This window comes from Diplotaxodon limnothrissa, linkage group LG18, assembly GCF_057381915.1.
Source record: "Diplotaxodon limnothrissa isolate DT_005_m linkage group LG18, D_limnothrissa_male_GT1.1, whole genome shotgun sequence".
In the NCBI taxonomy this organism is placed as follows: domain Eukaryota; kingdom Metazoa; phylum Chordata; class Actinopteri; order Cichliformes; family Cichlidae; genus Diplotaxodon; species Diplotaxodon limnothrissa.
In genome coordinates this window covers 8872659-8898225 of record NC_140613.1, presented here as the reverse complement: position 1 = coordinate 8898225, position 25567 = coordinate 8872659, and the positions used below count along the sequence as shown (strand labels likewise).

The 25567-nt window shown below is 40.9% G+C and overlaps 2 protein-coding genes across 2 annotated transcripts; both read left to right on the top strand.

The window, feature by feature from the left end:
* Positions 1 to 332: 332 nt before the first annotated feature.
* On the top strand, positions 333 to 5813 carry LOC146613052 (ATP-sensitive inward rectifier potassium channel 10-like). Its single transcript, XM_085377651.1, has 5 exons — positions 333 to 678; positions 2589 to 2800; positions 3023 to 3154; positions 3877 to 4054; positions 5416 to 5813. The coding sequence occupies exons 1-5, from the start codon at positions 333 to 335 to the stop codon at positions 5811 to 5813; spliced, it is 1266 nt and encodes a 421-aa protein (XP_085233777.1).
* Positions 5814 to 7320: 1507 nt separating this feature from the next.
* LOC146613051 (uncharacterized) lies at positions 7321 to 24650 on the top strand. Its single transcript, XM_085377728.1, has 6 exons — positions 7321 to 7378; positions 21041 to 21343; positions 21425 to 21709; positions 22093 to 22179; positions 23876 to 23925; positions 24333 to 24650. The coding sequence occupies exons 1-6, from the start codon at positions 7321 to 7323 to the stop codon at positions 24552 to 24554; spliced, it is 1005 nt and encodes a 334-aa protein (XP_085233854.1). The 3' UTR covers positions 24555 to 24650.
* Positions 24651 to 25567: the final 917 nt, after the last annotated feature.

Here is a 25567-nt window from a genome sequence, read left to right as displayed (position 1 = left end):
TTCCTCTAACATGTGTCGGATGTCACACTCCGCTTGCCTCTTTTCAGCTAGCAGGCTTACTGTTCTGAAGGAGCTCAAATCATGAGCTTTTTTTGAAATCCAACCAATTAACTTTGTGCCTACACCTAAAAGTAAAAAGCACAAAACCACAAAATGCAAAGGTTTCCTGCAGCTTACACCACAGCTTATACCTGCAGACCCCTAACAAGGATTGTGCAGATCCTGTATATTTTAAAGCATAACATATTTTGCACTCCAGGATGAGAATGTGTACTTTGTGTCAGACAAATGACCAATAAAAACATTGTATTCCATTTTTTTCTATTTCCCAGATGACATCTGCCACACCTCCTTCCTCTCGTAGCTCCTCTCCACATAAAGTTTGCCACTCGCAGACACAGACAGATGTCTTAAAACCTTTACTTGGTGGTGGCATATCTAGTGGGGGAGGGTCTCTGAGGAAGAGGAGACGTGTCCTGTCCAAAGACGGGCGAAGCAACGTGCGCATCGAGCATGTCAGCGGACGGAGTGCTCTGTACATGCGTGACCTCTGGACAACATTTCTGGACATGCAGTGGCGCTACAAGTTCTTCCTGTTCACTGCCACTTTTGCAGGGACCTGGTTCGTGTTCGGGGTGCTGTGGTACCTGGTCGCACTGGTCCATGGAGACCTTCTTGGTGAGAAAGCAGGGAGAAATTTAAAAGAGCAAAGATCAGGTCATAGGTTCACACTGACACGCCTCACCGGCCTTGAGTTTGGCACATGGAGTCATTCTAAGTGATCTACAAGCGGGTTTTCAGTTAAAAGTTTCAACTGACATTAACAATCATTCACTATTACACCTGAAAAGTGTTTTTCAGTTACATAATTAGTAACTGAATCATACAGAAAGTTTCCAGTTTTGACTTCAAGTCATCTGCACAAAAAGTACCTAATCTTCCTGCGCAGGTTTGTGGTTTATTATGGGTCGAATACAGGAAATGTCTGAAAAAATGTCAGTGCTGACTTTAAAACCCCAAATTATTTATACATTTGAGAAACACTAAAACCTGCAGGTCAGTGCAAAAATATCTAACTATTCAAGTGTTTCAGTTGTTAACCACTGACAGTTTAATACTTAGACTTCCTGCTGACTTCTTTTAAAAAGTGAAAAACCGTTGTGCTGTGTGTGTGAATTCAAACCCATTCAAACCGAATGCACACAGTCATTGCATAAACTGAAACAGGAGTGTTTGCTAAGAAGCTTCCCAGACTTCAGGTGTTCATTGCGCTTTACACGTCATGACTTCTTGCAAAACCTCAGTCATGTCTGTTTAGGACACTCAACCTCAATGTATGTGCAACTGAGCAATGCAAGAAGAAGTGTGAAACAGATCTCATTGCCTTCTTCACACCAAAACAAAGAGACTACAGACAAGTGTGAAAACAACCATAATAGTGAATATAACCTTGACTAAAGAAGTGACTATAAGGGAAAGTGGAGCCAACAAGATCTCCTGTTCAAACTAAATGAAATCAAATTTATTTCTATAGCACATTTTAAAAGACCGGAGTACATCAAACTGTTTCACAATTGTACCGCAGTGCAGATAAAATTAGGGGCAGAGCATGACAGGTAAAACAAGGTACGAACAATACAATTACATAGTGCAATGCAGCGGGTCAAAGTCAAACTAATTTGCTTCAAAAGCCAAGTTAAACAACTGGGTTTTTTTGGCGAACAATTGAATGGACTCAGCTGTGCGGACATCGACTGGGAGATTGTTCCAGAGTCTAGGGTCGGCAATAGCAAAGGCAGGGTCACCTCTGGTCTTTAATCGTGACCTTGGTTGCACTAATAACAGTTGGCTAGACGATCATAGTACTGTCTTAGGGTTATACAAGTCGAAGAGACCAGTTAGGTAGCTAGGCGCCAGGTTATTTCGAATTTTAAGACTAAGCAAAAGTATTTTAAAATCAATACGGTATTTAACGGGGAGCCAGTGTAAGTTAGCTAGGACAGGGGTGATGTGATCATGCCTTCTCCTGTCTTAAAGCTGCCAGTGCTATTCAGTTTAATTGCTCTATATTTTGTTATTTGTTTGAATTTAAATTTAATCATGCATTTAATAATGCATTTTACTTACAAATCTAACAGATCTATTGCCAAGAAGCATTGTTAAACAAAAAAAATAACTAACTAATTTCCTTACTTTTTGTGCTAACCAGGATGCATATGCAGTGAGGGTGAATGTTATAGGAGGCTTGTAAAGAGATGCAGAGGCTGTTGTTTCTTTTTTTTACTGAACTTATCTTGCGGTTAAAGTGAAGTTTTAGCTATAATCTGGCAACTATATCATATCTTTATTCTATCTTAGTTTTCGTTAACACACGCCTCTCCCCCTCTTCCGCTGATGTTACTCGTGTCTCAGCAGACAGTGTGTTTAATAGCAAAATCCCTTTTTTAGCCAGACTTTAAATATTCTGGTCTGTTGTTCCATAATAATGTGTATAAAACTAAAAAGCAAATAATAACAAAAGTGTTTATTTTTATATTTTAAAATGACTTAAAAGAGCTTTTGATGCTTTTTTAAACATTTTCCTCCAGAGTTTGACCCTCCATCAAACCACACGCCCTGTGTGATGCAGATGCAGACGCTAACGGGGGCTTTCCTCTTCTCCCTGGAGTCCCAAACAACCATTGGATACGGTTTTCGCTGCATCACTGAGGAATGTCCAGCTGCCATAATCCTTCTTATAGTTCAACTGGTTATCACCATGCTCATGGAAATCTTCATCACCGGTACCTTTCTGGCCAAGGTAGCCAACAAATGAAATATCCATGTAAGATGCAATGAAAAGAGACAAGTGCCTTGTATCAACAAAGCCGTGCAGGTCTTAATTTGTGTTTTGAAAACATTTTTTTTTAAAAAAAAAGCAGAAGTTGTCTTGACTAAAACAACACTGCAGTGTACATGTGAGCTGCAGGTTTACTCAATAATCATTAACAAAGATGACTCTGACCAAGTTCCTCCTGATCAGGTTGCCCGGCCAAAGAAGCGCGGTGAGACAGTGAAGTTTAGCCAACATGCTGTGGTGTCCGCCCACGAGGGCCGCCCCTGCCTCATGATCCGGGTGGCCAACATGCGCAAAAGTCTCCTGATTGGGTGTCAGGCAAGTATGCATGCAGATACTTTAAGTATACAGTAGCTGAGAAAAGTTCCACTTGTTACGGCAGGTCTAGCGGACCCGACCGCAACAAGAGGAATGATTCACCCCCAGTTCGACCCCAAGCAGCACATCACACCATAAGTTAAAATAAGAGATGGTTTATTTACAAGAACAAAACAAAAATGGGTTTCACAGGAGACACTCAGGCTTCGGGGTGGACCCACGCCAAAATAGCAGACAAAAGGAAACTAACTCAGAGGAGCGACTGCTTGCCTAGCCCCAAAGAAACATGACCAAACAACAATCACTTACTTCGCTGACTAACAAAACATGAGAAAACTGTGCCCAACTGCAAAGGCGGTCCACCCCTACTTCCTGCTGGATTCACAAAACAACACAGGGCATGTCGCAACCCCAGCTGGTTGAGGGTAAAACCGAGGATGGATGGATTGCCATCCTCAACCGCGTCATCTTATACCCCGCCTCCAGATCATCATCCAATCCAGGCACACCATCTTCAGGATCCACCACTCCTGGAGGCACACCTGCACAGTCACATTTATATGTCAGAACCCCAGCCCACGAAGACAGCCGTAACACACTCCATACTTGTAAAGACTAGACAATAAAAATAGGTTTAGAGGTCATAGATTAGTATGAATGAGAAATTTGTCAAACTGGGAACCAGTTGAACTAAAGCAACATGTGCACAATATTCCTATCAGGTGACTGGAAAACTGCTCCAGACGTCTCTGACCAAGGAAGGGGAGACGGTTCGTCTGGATCAGAGAAATGTCCCCTTTCAAGTGGACACTTCCAGTGACAGCCCCTTCCTCATCCTGCCCCTTACCTTCTACCATGTCATCGATGACAACAGTCCCTTGAGAGCTTGGGCAGCCAAGGGTAAGTTTAGCGATGAGAGCAGTAGACTCGGCGGATGGTGTCACAAACTGCATCAGAATGATTTCTTTGACCTTTGTGTCTCATTCCTCTGTCATACAAACATCTGACCCTGAAGGTTTCTAGCACAATTTTACCTCCTTCCAAGGTGCTGGTAGGAAAAGGCAAATGCTTTCAGCAACACTTGTGTTATAGAGAAAAACATCATCCCTCATTCCTCCCTTTCTGGTGTAGGTGGAGAATTTAACAATAGGCCTGCTTTCCACAAATTGCAGTTAGTTAATAAGCCTAGTAATGAACTGTTAAAAATAGCTTCAGTTTCTGAGAAATGTCATGACTAGGTTTACAAAAATTGAATTCATGCAGAAATAAATTTCCTCTTTTTGGTTGTGAAGTCAAAAGATTAAAAAAAGACTTTAAAAAATGAAGCCACTAGCTTAATGTTTTACATGTTGCTTGATGCTGTATTTGTTAATGTAGTAACTATGTCACATTCTTCAGGGGTCTCACACTCATTTTAGTTCATGAGCCACATTATAGTTATTTATTGATCACCTATTAAATAGAGCCTAAATAAAACCAGCTTTTTAAAAACAGATGATCATTTGGAGAATTTTAACAGTACTTCCAGCAGAGACATAGTTTTGTTTCACTGAAAACGCAACAAAACTGTCTCAGTTCTTCATCTGAAAAAAAGAAATGTGAAATGAAACAACATGGTCTCTGATTCCCAACCAGACCATGGGTGATGTCCTTCCAGTAATTAAATGGCTGTAAAGCTGATGACAGTTCTGTCTCCATTACTTCTTTATCTGCATGGACACTTGTTTTTAACCCCAGTTTTCATCTGTATAAAGATTCACTAGCTGGGCCAACGTCCTCATTTTAGGTTTGACAGCGTTTTAGTAGGTAAAGGTGATGCTTGGACATGAATTGAGCTGCGGTTTGGGGAAGGCCTCGAAGGGGACTGTCGATGGCTCCCGGGCCTGGCAGATCTCCATGTACTAAATAGAAGTGAAGAAGTTAAGAATCGAAAACAAGGAGGGAGGGAGGGTGGGGCACGTCAACGAGAATGAACAGCTTGCAGAACTGGGGGAACCCATAGAGATGACAACCAGAAGGAGCGTGTTTGGAGGCGTGGTCCCGCTCCTGAAATTCCGATACATGATCTCCAATTAAAAGAAGATACACACAAAATGCTCATAATAACACAAATTAAGAGCACTACTAGTGGTTAAAAACCTTAACTGTGAGTCTTTAAGTGAAATATCTTTATAACTTTCTTTCATCCATTTTGTCCTAAGGATATTCTTGGTCTTTAACTTTAATGTGACATTTCTTTCCATTGTATGTACCTTCTTCAGGTGGTGGCTGGACTGACCCAGAATTGGCTGACTTTGAGTTGCTGGTGATCATGAGCGCCACCGTGGAGCCAACCTCCGCCACCTGTCAGGTTCGCACCTCCTACCTGCCAGATGAGATCCTCTGGGGCTACGAGTTTCCCCCTGTAGTTTCCCTGTCTCCCTCAGGGAAATATGTAGCAGACTTTGCCTTCTTCGACAAAGTGGCCAAGACCAAGACCGCCCCCATTTTTAAGCCATCCAGCCCCCAGCACGGGTACCAGAGCAATGGAGGGGGGACTGTACCTGAGGTGACTGATCCAGAGAAGATTCGTCTGGAGCAGAGCTACAGGGAACAACGAGGAGAGGACCGAGGTCGGGTCAGGGACGCTCCTCTGAGTGTTCGCATCAGCAACGTGTGAAGAGTATAAACCAGAAGGTTTAAAAAGCAACAGGAGACGTCGCCAAGTTCAGTGTAAATAACAAATCAGTGAAACATCATATCGATGAACAGAACAGATTAATGCTGACTACTGTATGAACATGTGGAGTATGTTATTGTCATATGGTTGCTGGGTATGATATATATAGATACACTCACTTGACTGTATTCATATGAAGGAATAACGTCATAACTACAGCTCTTTACATCTGATCACAGCAAAAGTCCATTCACTTCACATACACTACATACAGTTTTAACTCAAAAAACTACAATACAAATGATACAAAAATCAAGTAAAGAAGATGGAAATCTCAGTGGGCACTAACCAAGTTACAAAAAGGTGTGAGACAGTGGTGTTTAATTTTCATTTTTTCCAAAGTAGAGCAGAATAAAGAGTGGGTTTGGAGACGTTATTATGACGAAGTGAGATGGAAACACCCGCCCACTTAAGTAGAAGCACTGAACCGTGTATAATACGCCTAAAATGTATGCAAATGTGTGTTTAAAATACATACCCTGTTACATGTAAACATTTATGTACAAAGGTCATATGACTCTGAGTTTTTGCAGTAAAACAGGAGTAAAAGCAGTTTTTCTGCCTCCTGCAACCCCTCCCTACCCCCGATTTCCTCTAAATGAGTAATATATTTTATATTTCCTGGTAAAAACCCAAACATGTACTGTAATAGTTCAATTAAATGTAGCACTACAACTGAAAAGTAGACAAAGATGATACATTTTACGTTCAGTATGACCTGTATGTTGGTAATGGTGTTTGTATTTCATGATTTCTGTCGTGCGTGACTGCTGTTGCTGCTTCAGAACATAGCACTTTATGTATGTGATGTAAATTTGCACCTTGAAAGGTTAAGGTGAATGTGTGTTAAATTTTGAGTCTACTAAAAGCACTCAAACACTGAAAATTGTTAGTGTTAAAAACAGATGCTTAATTATTTAACAAATCAAACTGTTATGTCTCTCTAGCTTTAATAATGTTAATGTGTCCAGATATGCACAAACATTAAAGGAACTTGCCTTTATGAGAAAACTTGTAGCCTACTGTTCACTGAACACTTCCATGATAACTTTCTTGAATCCCCATATTTTATTTTAGTGTAGAAATCACAGACAAAAAGTGGAACAGTAGGATGAATACATCACAGGTGAGTACTGAAATGTGAGAATGTGGAATTGTAATAGTTAGAAATGAAGTGATCCATAGGCTTAATGGATCTGAATAGGATGAAAAATATGTTTTATAATATTTTATTCACAGCCTGTTGTGAGTCTGCCAACTATGTGTTTAGATATGAAATATATGCTCTTATTTTAATTAGTTTATTAGTCCATATACAGGCAATAATAAATCGCATTTCTGGCATCTGATGTACGTAACTAAAATGATTGAAAACAAAAGAGAAGCTAACAGGAAACAGGTTTTCAAAGCGTTATGCTACTTCCTTCATTGCTCAGTTGAGAGAATCATGACTCGTGGTGTAGTCCTGTTTGCTTTTTCTTTGCTCTACATAATAGAAGTACAAGGTAAGAACTTGCTCTTTTTTTCACAGCTAATGCATTGTTATTTTTAAAGACCTTTTAGCAATACAAATCAAATGACAAAAATGCTGTTTTCAGTAATGCCTTTATTTTAGTCATGACGCTGATAAAATGTAATATTATGCAGTTAAATGCAGTTTTTACTGAGATGTTCATTTAGTAGTGTGAGTATCTGCTCACATTAGTCATGGGGCATTGGGGGGCAATAACATATCAATACCGCTTTACAAGGATAATCTACTCAGTATTAACATTGCTTTGAAAGGGTACAATGATCAAAATGTGGTATGTACTTTAAAATAGGACGAAGCAACACAAAAGAACCATAACTCTGTAGGTTATAGATACATAAAATACTATAAATATAAAATAATGACAAAAGTAAAATTAAAATAATCTTTTCTGTTTCATATCAGTATCTGTATGTCTGTATGTTGTGCATATTATATGTATATTATATTTATCTGTGTGTCAAATGAATTTCTTCTGCTGCACAGCAAAAACCCAATGAGGAAACCAGAGTTGGAAATACCTTTTTTTCTTCTGCACATTTCGGTATTTCCTTTGATTGATTGATTGATTGGTAATTTATTTCAACATGTGAACAATATACAAGTACATTTAGAAAAGAAATGAGAGAAAAAAAATATACTATACAAATTACATACAAAAAAACATTCTGATTAATTTACATGTTGAAAGGGAGTGGGAAGAAGTATACACTTATTTAATCCCACCCCTGTCCCATAAATTATCAGTGAATATTTAGTCAGCTTCCTTACTGATATAATTTGTAATAAAAATAGTGAACAGATTTCTGATATACTATATACTATAATATCACATCATGAATTTTTTGTTTGTTTGTTTTTAAATAGAGACATTCACTTAATTTAAATATTTTCCTTTTCTTTATAGATCGAGAAGATCATATTTTTATAACTCTTTTTGAACAGTTTTATGTTTGGACATTGCTTTAATTCCATATTCAGTTTGTTCCATAGTTTCACTCCTTGAACAGAAACACAAAAGCCTTTTCTTGTAGTACGTACCTTCATTGTTTTGAAGTTACAAAAACCCCTTAAATTATAACTTCCTTCTTTCAAAAAAAACATACTCTGAATATTACCTGGCAGTTCTTTATTTTTTGCTTTGAATAGAATTTGTGCTGTTTGGAATTTCACTATATCGTCAATTTTCAATATTTCAGACTGCAAAAATAGTGAGTTTGTATGTTCCCTATAACCTGCATTGTGGATGATTCGAATTGCTTTCTTTTGAAGAGTAAAAAGTGAATGTAATGTGGTTTTATAGTTATTGCCCCAGACCTCTGCACAATAGCTTAAGTATGGTGAAACCAGTAAACAGTAGAGAATATGAAGTGATGTTCTGTCGAATACCTGTTTTGCCTTGTTTAGTACTGCAATGCTTCGTGATACTTTGGAATGAATATATCTTACGTGAGCTCTCCAGTTAAGTTTTTCATCTATTATTACCCCCAGAAATTTATTTTCACTGACTCTTTCAATATCAACACCATTTATTTGAATCTTTGCATTTGTATTTAAACTACTATTTCCAAATAACATAAGTTTAGATTTATTCAAATTTAATGATAATTTGTTTTTATCAAGCCAGAACTTCACTTTACTTATTTCATTAGTCATATCCTCCAATAAATTCTGCAGATCATCACCAGAGCAAAAAATGTTTGTATCGTCAGCAAAGAGAACCATTTTTAATACTTTGGACACTTTACAGATGTCGTTAATGTACAAGTTGAAGAATTTTGGACCCAAAACTGACCCTTGGGGTACACCACAAGCAATGTCCATACATAAGGAGCAACCACCATTTATTTTCACAAACTGCTTTCTGTCACTTAAATAACTCCGGACCCAATCTAAAACTACCCCTCTGACACCATAACGTTCCAGTTTTCTTATTAATATATCATGATCTATAGTGTCAAATGCCTTTGTCAAGTCTATGAATAACCCAGCCACATATTGCTTTTTGTCTATGGAATTTGTGATGTATTCTATTGAATCTAATAGTGCCGATGATGTTGATCTGCTTGATCTGAATCCGTACTGACTCTCAGTGAGTAGTTTATGTTTATCTATAAATTTTTCCAGTCTGTTTTTAAACAGTTTTTCAAGAACTTTTGAGAATTGAGGTAGTAAAGAGACAGGCCTGTAGTTTGTGAAATGGTGTTTGTTTCCAGATTTGTATAGAGGTATAACTTTTGCTATTTTCATTCTGTCTGGAAATCGACCAGTTTGAAATGATAAATTACAGATGTATGTAAATGGTTTTATAATAGCCTCAATGACTCTTTTAACCACTATCATATCAATATCATTACAATCCAAAGATTTGTGATTTTTACATTTTTTGACAATTTCAAGAACTTCATTTTCATCAACGGCTGTGAGAAACATAGAATATGGATTTCTGTCAATCAGTGTATCGGGTTTTTCCTGTGCTTTCCCAGGATGAGTGATTGTTCTTGCTAAATTTGGTCCAGCAGTTACAAAGAATTCATTGAGACTATTTGCCACAACATCCATATTGTATTCTTCATGGTCATTACAAATGAAATACTTGGGATAGTTCTTTTGTCCAGTCCCACATTTTATAACACTGTTCAGGATTTCCCATAATCTTTTATTATTATTTCTATTTATATCTAATTGCTTCTTATAGTATTCCTTTTTACTAAATCTAAGTATATTAGTTAACCTATTTTTATATCTTTTGTATCTGATTTCAGCATCTTTAGTTCTCGTTCTTAAGAACTCTCTGTATAGAGCATTTTTCTTTATACATGCATTTTGCAGACCTTTTGTTATCCATGGACAGTCCATATATTTCTGTTTCCTACTATATTGCTTTATTGGACAGTTGGTATTGTACAGTAATGTAAATATTCTAAGGAATTTATTATAAGCACTATTAACGTCCTGTTCCTGATATACTTCACCCCAGTTTTCCTTCAATAAATCTTTTTTAAATGCATTCATTCTTTCTTCTGTTCTTACTCATCTGTACTCTTTTTTACTGTCCATTTTATTGATCTTGTAATTCCTATCATAGATTGTAAAAATTGGAAGATGGTCACTTATGTCGTTAATCAGGAGTCCACTTACAGTCTTATTTTCAATGTCATTTGCAAAAATGTTGTCTATGAGAGTTGCACAATGTGATGTAATCCTGGTAGGTCTAGTAATTTTAGGGAATAGATTCATACAGTGCATTGTGTTTATAAATTCCTCAGTGGTTTTATGTTTATTTGGGTTTAGCAAATCAATATTGAAGTCTCCACAAATGAAAACTTTTTTGCGAGCTATTTCAATAAATGTTTCTTCTATCCAGTCTTTAAATGTCTCAATACTACTACCTGGAGCTCTGTATATACAGCTAATGATTACATTTTTACTTTTTTCTTTACAAATTTCAACTGTAATACATTCTAGTACATTATCAATCACCATCGTCATCTTTTCCACCACATTAAATTTCAAGGATTTGTCCACATACAAGGCCACTCCTCCTCCTCCTTTGTTTCGCCTAGTTATAAATGTGAATTCATAACCCTCCAGTTCAAAGTCTGTTCCTTTTTCCATATTGATCCAAGTTTCTGATAAGGCAATGACACTAAATGGATGTGAAAACTGGTTAAGATATTCTTTGATATGACTAAAATTAGCATAGAGACTTCTACAGTTAAAGTGGATAATTGATAATTTATTCTCAGTTTTAATCCTCTGATTGTAGTCTTTATTTGTATAGTAGCAGCAATTGTTATTGTTAGATGAGAAAAAGTTGTTGTCTGGATCTATTTCATATTCCAAGTCGTGTGTATTGTGATCCATATAGTTAAATGTTTTCAGTTCCAATTGATCATATTCTGCAACTGTCTGACTGATGCAGCTGATTCTTCCAGATGTATCTGAGTTCTTCCTTCCAGTGTGTGTCATAAGTGAGTGTGTGGTTGTCTGTTACCTTGTTTGCCGTCCAGATCGTGTTGCTCACTGATATTTTTCGAGATCCGCCATATTTTTAATGGTCAGAACTTTGGCTTCCTCTGGTGATCCGTTTAGTTTAATGAATATTTTGCAGTTCGTCGTCCAAGTGCCTTGGATTTTTCCCAGCTTCTTAAGGTGTCGCGCTTTTTTGGCTATTTCAGCGTTGTGTTTGGTTAGATGTTCATTGATAAAGACATTAGATCCTTTTAATTTTCTTCCTTGTTTCAGCAGCGTAATCTTGTGCTTTCGATTTACAAACCTTAATATAATAGCCGGTATGTTGCCGTTCCTCCTGTACTGTTTGAAAAAAAATCCATCCATTCATTCGATTCCGCGTATCCTGTTCAGGGTCGCGGAGGGCGCTGGAGCTTATCCCAGCTGTCATAGGGCGAGAGGCGGGGTGTCGCAGGGCTAACACATAGAGGCACTCATGGGCAATTGAGATTAACCAATTACCCTTTCCCCACTAACTGCATGTCATTGGACTGTGGGAGGAAGCCTGAGTACACGGGAAGAACGTGCAAACTCCACACAGAAAGACCCCGGCCTGATGGTGGAATTGAACTCAGGACCTTCTTGCTGTGCGGCAACAGTGCTAACCACCGTGCTGCCCTGTTTGAAAAAATATTTAGAATTATTAGAGTGGAGTCAGCTGTACGTTTGCTGCCATGACTGTTAGAAGATGGTCTTTTTATTTTTATGCCACCAACTTATAACCAGTCAGACAGGCACAGTAATAATATCTTCATTAATACACAGCAGGCTCATTAGCTGACGCTAAATAATTTTTTGTGCTACACAGGTCAGCTTGTTAGGTTTCTATGGTGGCTTAGTTTGTAATAATGCTGCTCTACTCAGGACAAATACTGAGCTCCACCAGAGTCTTAGTGCTCAGTGCTAAGAAGGGTTTACCTTTCATTTTAAAAACATAATGATTCTATGTTGATCTGAATTACTGCACTGTTTTCAGAGAGAGCGCTCTCCCTCATGCATCCTTATTGGGTCTGCTGGAGTTTTATTCAGTAACTTTTGTCTCAATCTTCTCTTGATCCATCACTTATCTCAGCTAACCTGAAGCAAAAATGCATTTAAAATGATGCAAACTGAATTATACTGAGCCTTAAATACACTTTGATAATTTATTGTTTATCATAATCTCATTTTAAAGATCTTACATAAAAGTGCAAGAAAACAACTGGACAAAAACCAGATTTTATTACCGCAGTGTTAATTTAACATTTTTTATTAAAAATTCATAGCATTTAGCAAGTTATGGAATTAAACTGAATTAGAGTTATAGTTATGATTGAATAATCTGTGTACTTTGTGTCACCGTCCAATCATTTGTTTTCATGAATGCTCAGCTGGTCTGTCATTATCAACTATGTGACGGCATTTTCTCCTCTTATTTCATAAAGGATGATCGCAGTGCATCCTTTGCTAAAGTAATAAATGAATAAAGAAAGCACTGAAGTTCATTTTCTTAGCAATTGAACAGTTCAATTCTTATTATGTCCACCACACAGGTACTCAGGTAACTTCACTCATTTAGGAACTTTCCCTAAGCAAAATGGTCTATTTCAAATTCAAATTTTCAAAATTCAAATTTTATTTGTCACGTACACAGTCATACACAGTACGATATGTAGTGAAATGCTTGGACAACTGCTCGTGACCTAAAGAAAACAAAAAAGGAAAGGCTATGAATAAGATAGGAAATAAATATGAAAAATTAAAAAGGGTAAATTTAACTAGGAAGGAATAAAATATAAATTAAGGTTAAAAATGAAATAACTGTACAACACAAATTAGAATGAAGGGTAAATTTAACTGGGAAGAATAAGATAAAGATAAATATATAAATTAAAGTTGAAAATAAAATAACTGTACAACAAAATACACAATACACAATATAGAACTATATAAGAATGTATGAAGAAATCTAAATATAAATAAATATATACACAATAACAGCAGCTGTACAAGTATTAACCGGAAATGAAGAATATAGTGACCAGTGTTGTGCAAAACCAAAGTCCAGAAAGTCCAGTGTGTGTGTAAGAACCATATGTGTGGGTCAGTACTGTGTGGTGGTGTGATTGAGAGACCGTATCGCCTGCGGGAAGAAGCTCCTCCTCAGTCTCTCTGTGTTGGTCTTCAGGGAGCGGAATCGCTTTCCTGACCTCAGCAGAGAGAACAGTCTGTTGTTGGGATGGCTGAGGTCCTTCACGATCTTCCTGGCCTTGGTCCAGCACCGCCTGCTGTAGATTGAGTGCAGGTCAGGGAGCTCGGAGCGGATGGTGCGCTCAGCTGACCGCACAACCCTCTGTAGAGCTCGTCTGTCCTGCATGGTGCTGTTCCCGAACCAGGTTAAGATGTTTCCCGCCAGGATGCTCTCTATGGTGCAGGAGTAAAAGTTCCTGAGCACCTTGCAGGGCAGTTGGAAGTCTCTCAAGCGTCTGAGGTGGTAGAGACGCTGTTGGGCCTTTTTCACCACGGTGTTGATGTGACAGGACCATGACAGGTCCTGCGTGATGTGAACTCCGAGGTATTTGAAGCTGTCCACTCTCTCCACTGGGCACTCGTTGATGACGGGGGTCTGGTAGTTCCTCTCCTGCTTAGTGCTGAAGTCCACTATCAGCTCCTTTGTCTTACTGACGTTTAGAAGGAGGTTGTTCCTCTGGCACCAGTTCTCCAGATTCCTAATCTCCTTCAGGTAGGCCGTCTCGTTGATATCAGAGATCAGGCCCACCACGACGGTGTCGTCAGCAAACTTGATGATGGTGGTGGAGCTGGTAGTGGCCACACAGTCATATGTGTACAAAGAGTACAGCAGGGGGCTCAGAACACACCCCTGGGGGGCTCCAGTGCTGAGAGTGGTGGAGGCTGAGACATGTCCGCCCACCCTTACTGCCTGTGGTCTGCCAGTTAGGAAGTTGGAGATCCACTGACACATAGATGAGCTGAGTCCCAGATGCTCCAGCTTGGTGGTGAGTGTGGAGGGAATTATGGTGTTAAATGCAGAGCTGTAGTCTATGAAGAGCATTTTAACATAATTCCCCCTTCTAGTGTCCAAGTGAGTGAGTGATGTGTGGAGGAGATGAGAGATGGCATCGTCTGTGGAACGATTTGGATGGTAAGCGAACTGTAGTGGGTCCAGTGTGTCTGGTAGTGAAGAAATGATGAAGTCTCTGACCAGGCGTTCAAAGCACTTCATCACTACTGAGGTGAGGGCTACAGGGCGATAGTCATTGAGAGAAGCAGGGTGGGGTTTCTTCGGGACAGGAACAATGATGGACTCTTTGAAGCATGTGGGGATCACCGACTGAGATAAAGAGATGTTGAATATCTCAGTGAACACAGGAGCTAGCTGGTATGCGCAGTCTCTTAGGATACGACCTGGGATGCCGTCTGGTCCTGCTGCTTTCCTGGTGTTCACTCTCTTGAAGGCTCTCCTTACTTCATGCTCGGAGATGACGAGCACGTTTCCGGTGCTGGCAGTATCTTCCTGTCTGCAGCCGTTAGCGCCGCTAACACTAGCATTGTTGGAGACCTTAGCTGCAGCCTCGAAGCGAGCATAGAAAGTGTTCAGCTCGTCTGCCAGAGTCACGGCCGCGTTCGTCATACCGGTTGTTGGTGCTTTATAGTCCGTTATTGTCCTTAGTCCCCGCCACAGGCTCCTAGAGTCACTCTGTTGGAGTTGTGACTCTAGTTTCCTCCCGTAGCGCTGCTTCGCCTCTTTCACCGCCCTCCGCACGTTATATGACGCGGCTTTGTACGGGTCCATGTCCCCCGTCATGAGTCCCGTGTTGTAGGCAGCGGTGCGGGATCTCAGAGCGTCGCGGATGGTTTTATCCACCCACGGCTTCTGGTTGGGAAACGTTGTGATAGTCTTTGTCTCCACGGTATCATCCGCTAGTTTCCCGATGAATCCCACAACCGCTTCCGTAAACACGTTGACGTCATCGTCGGAGCTGTTTCTGAACATGCCCCAGTCTGCGTCATCGAGTGCGTCCTGTAACGCGGCCACCGATTGATCCGTCCAGTGCGCGACCTTCCTCTGAACCGGAACTTCCTGTTTCAGCCTTTGTTTGTATTTTGGCATGAGGAAGATGGCGGCGTGATCAGACTTGCCAAACGGGGGGCGGGATTGTGCCTTGTAGCCGTCCTTGACCGTAGTGTAGCAGTGGTCCAGTGTCCTTTCACCCCTGGTGGGGCAGGTGATGTGTTGATAAAAGTTCGGCGCTGCGCGTTTGAGGTTGGCGCTATTAAAGTCCCCCGTCACAATAAGCGCAGCGTCCCGGTGTTGTGTCTGGTGCTGTGTGAGTGCCTCATGCAGCTCGCATAAGGCGGTGACCGTGTCCGCTTGTGGTGGAATATAAACGGCACTTACAATGACCGATGTAAATTCCCGAGGTAGATAAAAAGGACGACACATGATGGACAGTAGTTCCAGATTTGGTGTGCAGGAGCGTGTGAAATTGACCCAAGATGTTTCTTATTTTAGCAATAACTCATAGATGAAACAAGGGAGTCATTTTTTTTAAATGAGTGGATTACTGGGTTACTGAAGACCAAAGACATTAAAAACTGTTTTATTGATTATAAAACAGACTATATCGGATTCATATCGGTATCGACAGATATCCAAATTTATGACATTGGATTTGATATCGGACATAAAAAAGTGGTATCGTGTCATCTCTAGAACATACTGCAAAGAAGGACACAACAAAGCACAGAAGGAGACTAAGGCTGTGTCCCAATTCAGGGTCTGCACGCTTGAAGTACACGCACTACGCATACTACGTACTATAAGTACTATAAGTACGAGAAGTGCGGAAGTGAGAGGCTTGTGAAATGGGACGGTCTAGCCTGCGTCGCGCTGTTCAGGTTGCCTTGCAACCATGATCCTAACCGCGAGAAACGTTACATACAGCTTTGTGTGACAGAAATGAAGGAGAAAAAATGTCTTGTTGGTCATTCATTTTTGTCATGACATCACTTTGAGTAGTTGAGTATCTGAGGCTGAGACCAAGTTGCAGTTATTTATATTTCCTATCACCTTAAATCTTCACTCAAAGGTGTATATAGAGATGTATTATACACAAGAGACAAATATTGTTCGTTTAATATGTTGGCATCATTACATTTGGCTCAATGCTTACATATATGTGTAAAAAGGAAAATGTACGAGCTGTGAAAACTGTTTCTGATAGAATGAAGAGTAGACTGATATATTAAATATTCCTTTATTGGGTGAGAAAATCAGACCATGTCATAACTGTCATGATCCTGGGTCCTTTTGACCCAGCATTTTGTGTTTTCTCTTCGATTTTGGTTCTGTTCTTCCTTTGTTTAGTGTTTACTCTGTTCTGCCCGTGTGTTCCTGTTTTATTGTGAAGGTCTGCGTCTTATGTGAGTGTTTTCAGTTTGCCTCCCTAGTCTCGTTATGTTAATCACTCCCAGCTGTGTTTCCCACCTGTGTGTATTCTCCCTGTGTTCTCTGAGTGTATTTAAGTTGTATTTTCTGTCTTAGTAATTGCTGGTTCGTCTGTGTTGTTTCCCCTTGGTCTCCCTGCGTTTTCCCATATGTATTTCTCCGGACCTCCCTGCATCCTCGTTCTGGTTTGTCTTATTAGTTTACCCAGTTTAGGTTTCCAGTTTCATGTTTTGTCGCCACCGCTGTTTGTACTTACCCACCCCTGTTAATAAACACTCACCTGCACCAGAGCTGCTGCCTTTTGGGTCCTTCCTACATTCCACACGGCTTGCCCCGGCAATCCGTGACAGTACGAACCAGCCACCATGGACCCAGCAGCAGTAAATCCGTCCGAGGAGCTCCAGGACGACGTTACATATAACGTGGAGATTCTCCTCGGGCTGTGGCTTGAAAACCCTCCAGAGGAGCTTCGCCGCACCGTCGAAAGCCGGCTACAACGGCTCTTTTCCGGCCTGCCATGGCTTCTAAAATCGCTTCCTCCGACCATGCAGGCTTTTCTCCAGCACACACCTCACCTTCTCTCAGCCACTCCTGCCTCGCTGCCCGACTCGCCGGATGTGATCTTGCCCGGCCTGTCGGAGCCGTCTGCGGGGAGGAAACGCCGATGCGCCGCCGACGCGCCACCCCACAGCCGGACGTTCGGACTTCTAATTTACCGGCTGTGGTGAGTGAGGACTCTGTGTCTTTTCCAGACAACGTGACTGTTCATTCAGGGGCTGTGTTTTGTGTGGCGGATGTCAACGCGAGCTGCGTATCGCCTGTGCAGCTACTCCCAGCTCAGTTAGCTCCCCCGCAGCTACCCTCAGTTCAGTTAGCTCCCTCGCAGCCACCCTCAGTTCAGTTAGCTCCCTCGCAGCCACCCTCAGCTCAGTTAGCTCCCTCGCAGCCACCCTCAGCTCAGTTAGCTCCCTCGCAGCCACCCTCAGCTCAGTTTCCAGTGTCCCCCTCAGCTCAGTTTCCAGTGTCCCCCTCAGCTCAGTCTCCCGTGTCCCCCTCAGCTCAGTCTCCCGTGTCCCCCTCAGCTCAGTCTCCCGTGTCCCCCTCAGCTCAGTCTCCCGTGTCCCTTTCAGTTCAGTCTCCCGTGTCCCTTTCAGTTCAGTCTCCCGTGTCCCTTTCAGTTCAGGCCCCAGAGCCACCCGTGTCCCTTCCAGTGCCGCCTGTAGCACAGGCCCCAGAGCCACCCGTGTCCCTTCCAGTGCCGCCTGTAGCGCAGGCCCCAGCAGCTCCAGTGCCGCCTGTAGCGCAGGCCCCAGCAGCTCCAGTGCCGCCTGTAGCGCAGGCCCCAGCAGCTCCAGTGCCGCCTGTAGCGCAGGCCCCAGCAGCTCCAGTGCCGCCTGTAGCGCAGGCCCCAGCAGCTCCAGTGCCGCCTGTAGCGCAGGCCCCAGTAGCTCCAGTGCCGCCTGTAGCGCAGGCCCCAGTAGCTCCAGTGCCGCCTGTAGCGCAGGCCCCAGTAGCTCCAGTGCCGCCTGTAGCGCAGGCCCCAGTAGCTCCAGTGCCGCCTGTAGCGCAGGCCCCAGTAGCTCCGGCTCCAGTATCGCCGGTTTCACTCATTCACTCCATGCAGGGAGAAAGTCTAATATCACCTCAAGGGGCTTTTCGCGGTTCAGCCGCCATTGGCACAGTTTGCCGCTCCAGGGCTTCCCCAGAGGCTAGATCTCAGTCCCCAGCTGATTCTGGACCCCTGAAGTCTATGCAGCCACCTGAGAACTGCACCATGTCAGCGTTGCCTGGGCAGAGCCAGTGCTCAGTGCATTGCCAGTTGCCTTCGTGTTTGCCAGAAGACTCCATGACTGCTGGCTTAGTGTTGACTTCTGCTGGAGGGTCCGAGGGACCGCTCCGGCCTTTGTCTCTAGTCTCCGCTGGAGGGTCCGAGGGACCGCTCCGGCCTTTGTCTCTAGTCTCCGCTGGAGGGTCCGAGGGACCGCTCCGGCCTTCGTCTCCTGTCTCCGCTGGAGGGTCCGAGGGACCGCTCCGGCCTTCGTCTCCTGTCTCCGCTGGAGGGTCCGAAGGACCGCTCCGGTTTTCGTCTCATGTCTCCGCTGGAGGGCACACGGCTTCCCCGGCAATCCGTGACAATAACTGCTTTAAGTCATACAGAATAGACATCAGAGCCTTAAACAGGCTGGCTTCTGCTAAATGGATCAAACTGGGCAGAAAGTATACAAACACATAACATCCTTATAGAATATGATGTAACACTATAGATCAACTTACCTCAGAATATATAAAGCATATAAACAATTACAGCAATATGATGCAACAAACACAGCAGTGCTACTGATCCAAAATACTCAAAGCTTCATAGAACTGAAACAAACATTTATTTTAGCTCCATTCTGCTGCTCATACATACTTTAGGTTTCTGAACATTAAACTTGTTTCTGCCTTTCATAGTGTGTAACTTGAAGGCCCTGAGTACTTTCTCCCACACTGGAAACACTGGGATGATCAAATTATTTGAACATTACCTAATAAGACTGATTCAGGACAGACAGTTAGTTATTTTAAACTTTTCTAGCAGTCCTTCACAAACAGGGAACAGTCTGTCTATTCTCTCCATCTGTCAGCTGCTGCTGGCTCTTCCTCCTCCTCTTCCTCACACACTGCTGAGTTTGTCCTGGTGGATCATCAGGGGTGCAAAGCCTCACAGATGATGTGCAGCAGTGGGTCCCTCAGTCTGTCCTCACTCTGGACACTTGCAGTTGTCACACATGGAAATCAAATGTGTGATAAGCTGCAGGATAAAAACACAAGTGTAACTTATAAACACATGTTCATACTTTTATTCCACAATCAGAGAGAAAGAAACAGAGAGCGAGTGCAGGACAGACAGACAGGTGACAGTCTCAGGTGTATACACTGCTACAAAACAGGAGGATTTAGTGTTTGTGTTATTACGAGTGCTAAACAAGAAGAGTTCCCAGATGGTACAGTGGACACATGTGTGACTCCTGTGATTAAAGCATCTTTCTTTCAGCTTAACGAGTGAACCGTCAACTCGTTCAAACACATGTTAAAGTCCATTTGGCTCGACACCACCGAACAGAGGCAGCAATATAACATAGCTAACATTAACAGTGCAGTGGATCCTGCTTGTGCCGTGATATTCAGGACTGCAAACCGAGCAGCATCACTGACTTTCAGCTTGTTGTGTTTGTGGATATATGAATGACTTTAATTATCCATAAAATCATCACATTCTCTGTAAGATTAAGGTCGACTATATATATATATGTAGAGGCTTTAAAACCAAGTTAACGCTGAAAGTACAAACATCACTAATGTCACACAGCTTTGCCGACATGTGGCCAACAGCAATGTTTTAATGTTCTTCATTATTAAACATTCGCACATAAATAAGTGACATTATATTCGGTACTTACTTTTGACAGTTCACTCTTCGGCCGCTCCCTTCTGCCGTACTTTGTGGCAAAATTATCCACACCCACCGCTGCGCTATGAATTGTTGGATATATGTGACCACGAAGCGTGCACCGGACCACACTTGATTTTTGGGGAAAATCGTATTTGGAGTATGCATTTGAAGTACACTTTGAATTGGGACAACCGTCGTCGCGTGGCAGTGACGTCAAATTCTATTATTTATAGAGATATGAATGAATGTATCAAACCATCTAAAACACATCTATCCAGGATTGAGACCAGGAAGCAGAGAGGCAGTCTTGCATATCTCTCAGCTGCTTTTGTCCTTGTGAAATGCCCACCAAGACCCCATCCCCACAGAGACCGTCTTCTCACAGACCACAGAAGATAAACAAAAACAAAATATTAATTACCCTTAAAATTTATAAATAAAAATTATTTCAGTTGCACCAAAGAGGAAAAATGCAGACCAGCTAGCAAAACGACGTCAGTTATCTTATTAATGGTGCTGTGGCTGTTTCTTTCACATTTAACTAGAGACTGAATTTTATGTAATTTTATTTTATTTTGTATTCTATACAAAACTTAACACAAGTATAAAAAAAAAAAAGAGTGTTTTTCACAAGTGACTGCTTCTGTCTTGGATGAGTGATGAAATGTTTTTCCCTTTACATGGATGCCTGCCACACAGCCAGCACTGACGTGTTTTTTGTCTTTCTGTTCTTTTAGGGCTCCAACATGTGTTTGCGCTGCATGGAAAGGACTTACACTTGGATGTAAAGGAACCATTTAAACTTGTAAAACAGACAGATGGTTTTTCCTGGAAATTTAATTCCAATGCAAATATTGTAAAACATGTTTTAAATAGTGAACCAGACGTGTCTGACAATTATAAAGGAAGGGTTGAGTCGTTTGGACCAAGTTACTCTTTGCTATTAAAGAATGTACAACACAGTGACAGTGGAGATTATACTGCAATTGTGTCTGTGCAAAGCGACAAAAAGGTTGCTGAATACAAGGTCATAGTCCAAGGTAGGTTTCTCTTCTAATTGTTTAGAAATGTTCACACATCATAGACCTGTTTTTAATGCTTTCACATCTCTTGGTTCTCAGATCCAGTGACTCCTGCTGACCTGACAGTGCACCTTGTGTCCAACAACTCAGACTCCTGTAACCTGACTGTGACCTGCAGCACAGTGGACTATAACATTAGCAGTAGTTTTAGGTGTGATGCCCAACACTGCTCTCATGCAGACAAAAAAAATTTGAATACCACAGGAAATGTTTCCTCTCTAAAAGTTTACCTGCATCAAGACACCATTTTCTGTAATCACAGCAACCAAGTGAGCTGGAATCAGACCATGAAGGTGCTCAAATCTTACTGTGACATAAAGACAGGTGAGAAAATATTGAGAAATTATTAATGAATGAAACACTGAAATAACCACTTTTTAAAAGACTTGCTTTGTGGTGTTTGCGTGTTCTCCCCATGTCTGACTATATACCTTTGGATTTTGTAGCTCCCATAATCCAATCCAATGAAACGTACTTGGTGGCATTGACTCAAATGATTGTGAATAGTTGTCAAAAAAAAAAACCAAACCCGTATTTCATTTTTAAAGAACGTGTGTAAGCAAACTGTCACATGCAATACTGCTGTGATCAGTAAAATATTTGTTGCCGTAATAAATCGGGGGGGGGGGGGGGGGGGGGGGTGCATAGATATCCTAGTACTGTACCGTTCAGATTTTTTGTGGTGTAATATTTTTCTTTCATTACAGATTCCAGTGGAGCCACCATAATTGCAGCTTCAACTTCTGTTCTCTTCTTTTTGACTCTCTCCATTACACTTTGTGTCATCATGAAATGTAAGTTTCAATGTTTTTTGTTGTTGTTTATACTTAAGCTACACAAATTATATTTTGCATTCAAGCACACCCTTTATACAAATACACATACACATTGACAAGAGAAGTCCAGATTAAATTATACTTGGTGCAACAGTAAACATCTGCTTTATGTCTGTTCTGCGTGAATCTGTTTATAACTGTGTTCATTCACTCTGAAATGGGAGATTTAAAAAATAAATAAATAAATAATAATATTAAGTAAATAATATTATTATTAATAATAACAACAATAATAATAAATCCATGGAAATGGTCAAACAAAGATGGTGGAATTGCCCAGAAGGAAATTATTTTCCTTTACCCCCTGTAGAAAAAAAAGAAAAAAAAGAAAGAAAAGAAAAAGTCAAAAGACCACAAGGAAGAATGACAAGGGAGAAGGTGGTCCTCAGCTGTGCCAGTGTACATCTTAAAGCATAGACTTCCCTGGTTTTAGTTAACATGTTTAGCTTCAATAGGATATTTTACACCAGACTTTTGAAGCTCAGCGTTGCTGCCAGACTTCAGCGAAGAGCACCAAATCAGTGACCATCTTCAAAATTAGCTCCCAGACTGTTTGTCAACATTCAGTTAATTTCAATGTGGGTATGATACAGAGGAAGTTATGACCTGCCATTGTGGCCAACATCTTGGGGCTTTGTTACTTATAAACAGTCACGTTTCTCCCCCAGGCACACTCTTCTATAGGGGTGCATCTAGGTTTTACTGTAAGACTCAGTCAAATGAAAAAGGCATTCCCCTCCTACCAGGCTGCCACAGCAGACAATATATTCACAGTGAAAGGGGTACAAAAAAATACAACTTCACAAAGCTATTTACAACAGTAATGTTCTAGCGCCAGACACACATCAAGTTATACTTACAAATAAACCAGTTATCAATCAGAGACACTCAAAGTAGCAATCGGAAACACAGGCTAATTGTTGTGTGGTGGACATCAGGAGAGAGGGAGCCAGATGGCTGTCATCTTGTGGTTAAGTACTGGTTGATCAACCAATTATCCAATCAATCCAATTACTCAGCAGGCACTAGTCTCCATTAAGACACACCCATCTCCACACCTGAGAGAGAGCAGAAAGAAAAACCCACAGCCATCCTCTGGTGGGAGGAGTCACACACACACACGCACGCACGCACGCACGCACGCACACACATATGACCCACATGATCTTGGGTCATAACATTATATGCTATGATAAAAAGTTAGTGTTAAATTGATATGCAGTGTATACTCTGTGACTATGTGGGGGTTACAGTGTGGTCACTATAATAGTATGGCTGCTGTTTTTGGTTTTTTTTAATGACTCTGACAGCTTCTATAGGCATGTTTTTTCACACTGAATGAAAGCTGTAAAAATATGAAAATCACTTTGACTGCAAAGAGGGATGAGTTTTTCTTCTTTTTTTTAAGCAGACTGATCTTTTTACAGTCTACTGACAGAACAGGGTTGCATCAAAAGTCTATGTAATTAGCATGAGTTAACATACAAAATCTGGAATAAATGTTATTGTATTAGTCCACTATATCACTTCTGTTTGGCTACAGTAAGATCATTTATTTGTGTAATAAAAAAATCACCTTGTAGAATATCTAAATAAGGAAATAAAATGTAAATTTTAAGCAAGTCAACCTATATTTTCTATGCCTGACTTACAGGTAAAGGTAGAAGAGGGAACCAGGAAAATACTATATATGCGGTTCCTGAGGTAAGCATATTTTTTTTACCCAAAGAGAAGAAAAAAAGCTCCCACTTTGCTAGTCAAGCTGTAGGAACAAATGGTTTAATTGTGAGTAATTAAATTATTGAGAAACTTTTTTCTGAAAAAAATCCTTTTATTTTAAACTGAGCTGAAATCCACACTTATGAATTTCATAAGTCTACAACCATATACATGATCAAACACTATTTCACAAACTACTTTCTAAAATCAACACCATCTCCTTTCTACACCAACTGTTCCATCCAGTCTGCTGATACAGATCCAAACTTATGCTTCTTCTTGCCACATTTAGACATCACTGTTTGTGATATTTTCTTCCTGGGTTATTATTGTATAAACATGTAAGATAAATATTACATTTTCCTAACAAAGCACTTTTGATTTATTTCCAGGAGGTCACTCAAGGCCAGACTCAAAGTCAGACTCCTTCAGGACATGAATCATGTAATTCTCCAACATCTACTTATGCTTTGGTGGAGTTTCATACTGGACAAAAATTGACTAAGACTGAAAACATCCCCCAGCCAGAGACGGTGTATGCTCAGGTTGACAGAGCTGCAAAGCCCAATTCTACAGTCCAACAACAAACACCCAAAGCTGAAGAAAACCAATAACTGTATTTATAATGATGTACCATATGTGCAAAATGTGGGTGTTCATGTTACTGTGACCGAGAGAGGAACATTTTAATCAAAAGGCATATGTCTGTTCAATCACATGTAGCTCAGTTTAGATATGAGAGGCTGGTTGGTGAGTGATATTGTGGACTAACTTAAAGATAACTCAATTTTTTAAATCTTAATTTGAATTCACAGAGCTAGTTAGCCCAATTTTGTTGAATCATGAACTCTGACCATTAAAGAGACATGTGAAGCTTGGAGTTCTTTAATTTTGTTCTAGGTTCTTTTGTGACATCTTTACTCCTGCTGCCTGGTCAGTGTGCTCTGACAGTAATATTGGTCGGCTGGTCACTCCTGGGAAGCTTCAGCACTGCTCCAAGTTTTCTCCATTTGTGTATAATGGCTCTCACTGTGGTTCATCTAGTCTCAAAGTATTAAAAATGGCTTTGTAACCCTTTCCACACTGATAGATGTCAGTGACTATGCTTCTCAGGTGTTTCTTTACATTGTAGCATGTTTTGTTGCTTTTTGAGATCTTAGCATGCTTCAGTTTGGCATACTGCTTCTATTTAAGAGAATCAGCAGGTCTGCCACTAATCAGGCCTGAGTGTGTTTATTGACACTGTATTCAGCTTTCCAAAAATGGATTAGCATTACCTGGATATTACTTAACCTTTTAGGCAATAAGACTGTACTTAGTTTTTCACAGGCCTGCATAGAGGCCTGTTCAAACTTTTATTTTCACATGAATATGTACTTGATATTTTGAGCATTTACACCCCAGTAACATCCATGTGACATGACTAGATGGAGGAAGTATCATGGTTGTGGGTCTGGTGACCCAGTGTTCATGTGTTTTTGAGTTGTGTTAATATTCTTTGATTTAGTGTCATTTGTGATTTTACTTCTCTTAAGTGTTTTGTGCTTATTTGCTTATGGTATAGTTTCTGTCCCTGTGTTTCACGTTTCTCGTGTCTCCGTGTTCCATGTTCCCTCTCTGTCTCTCC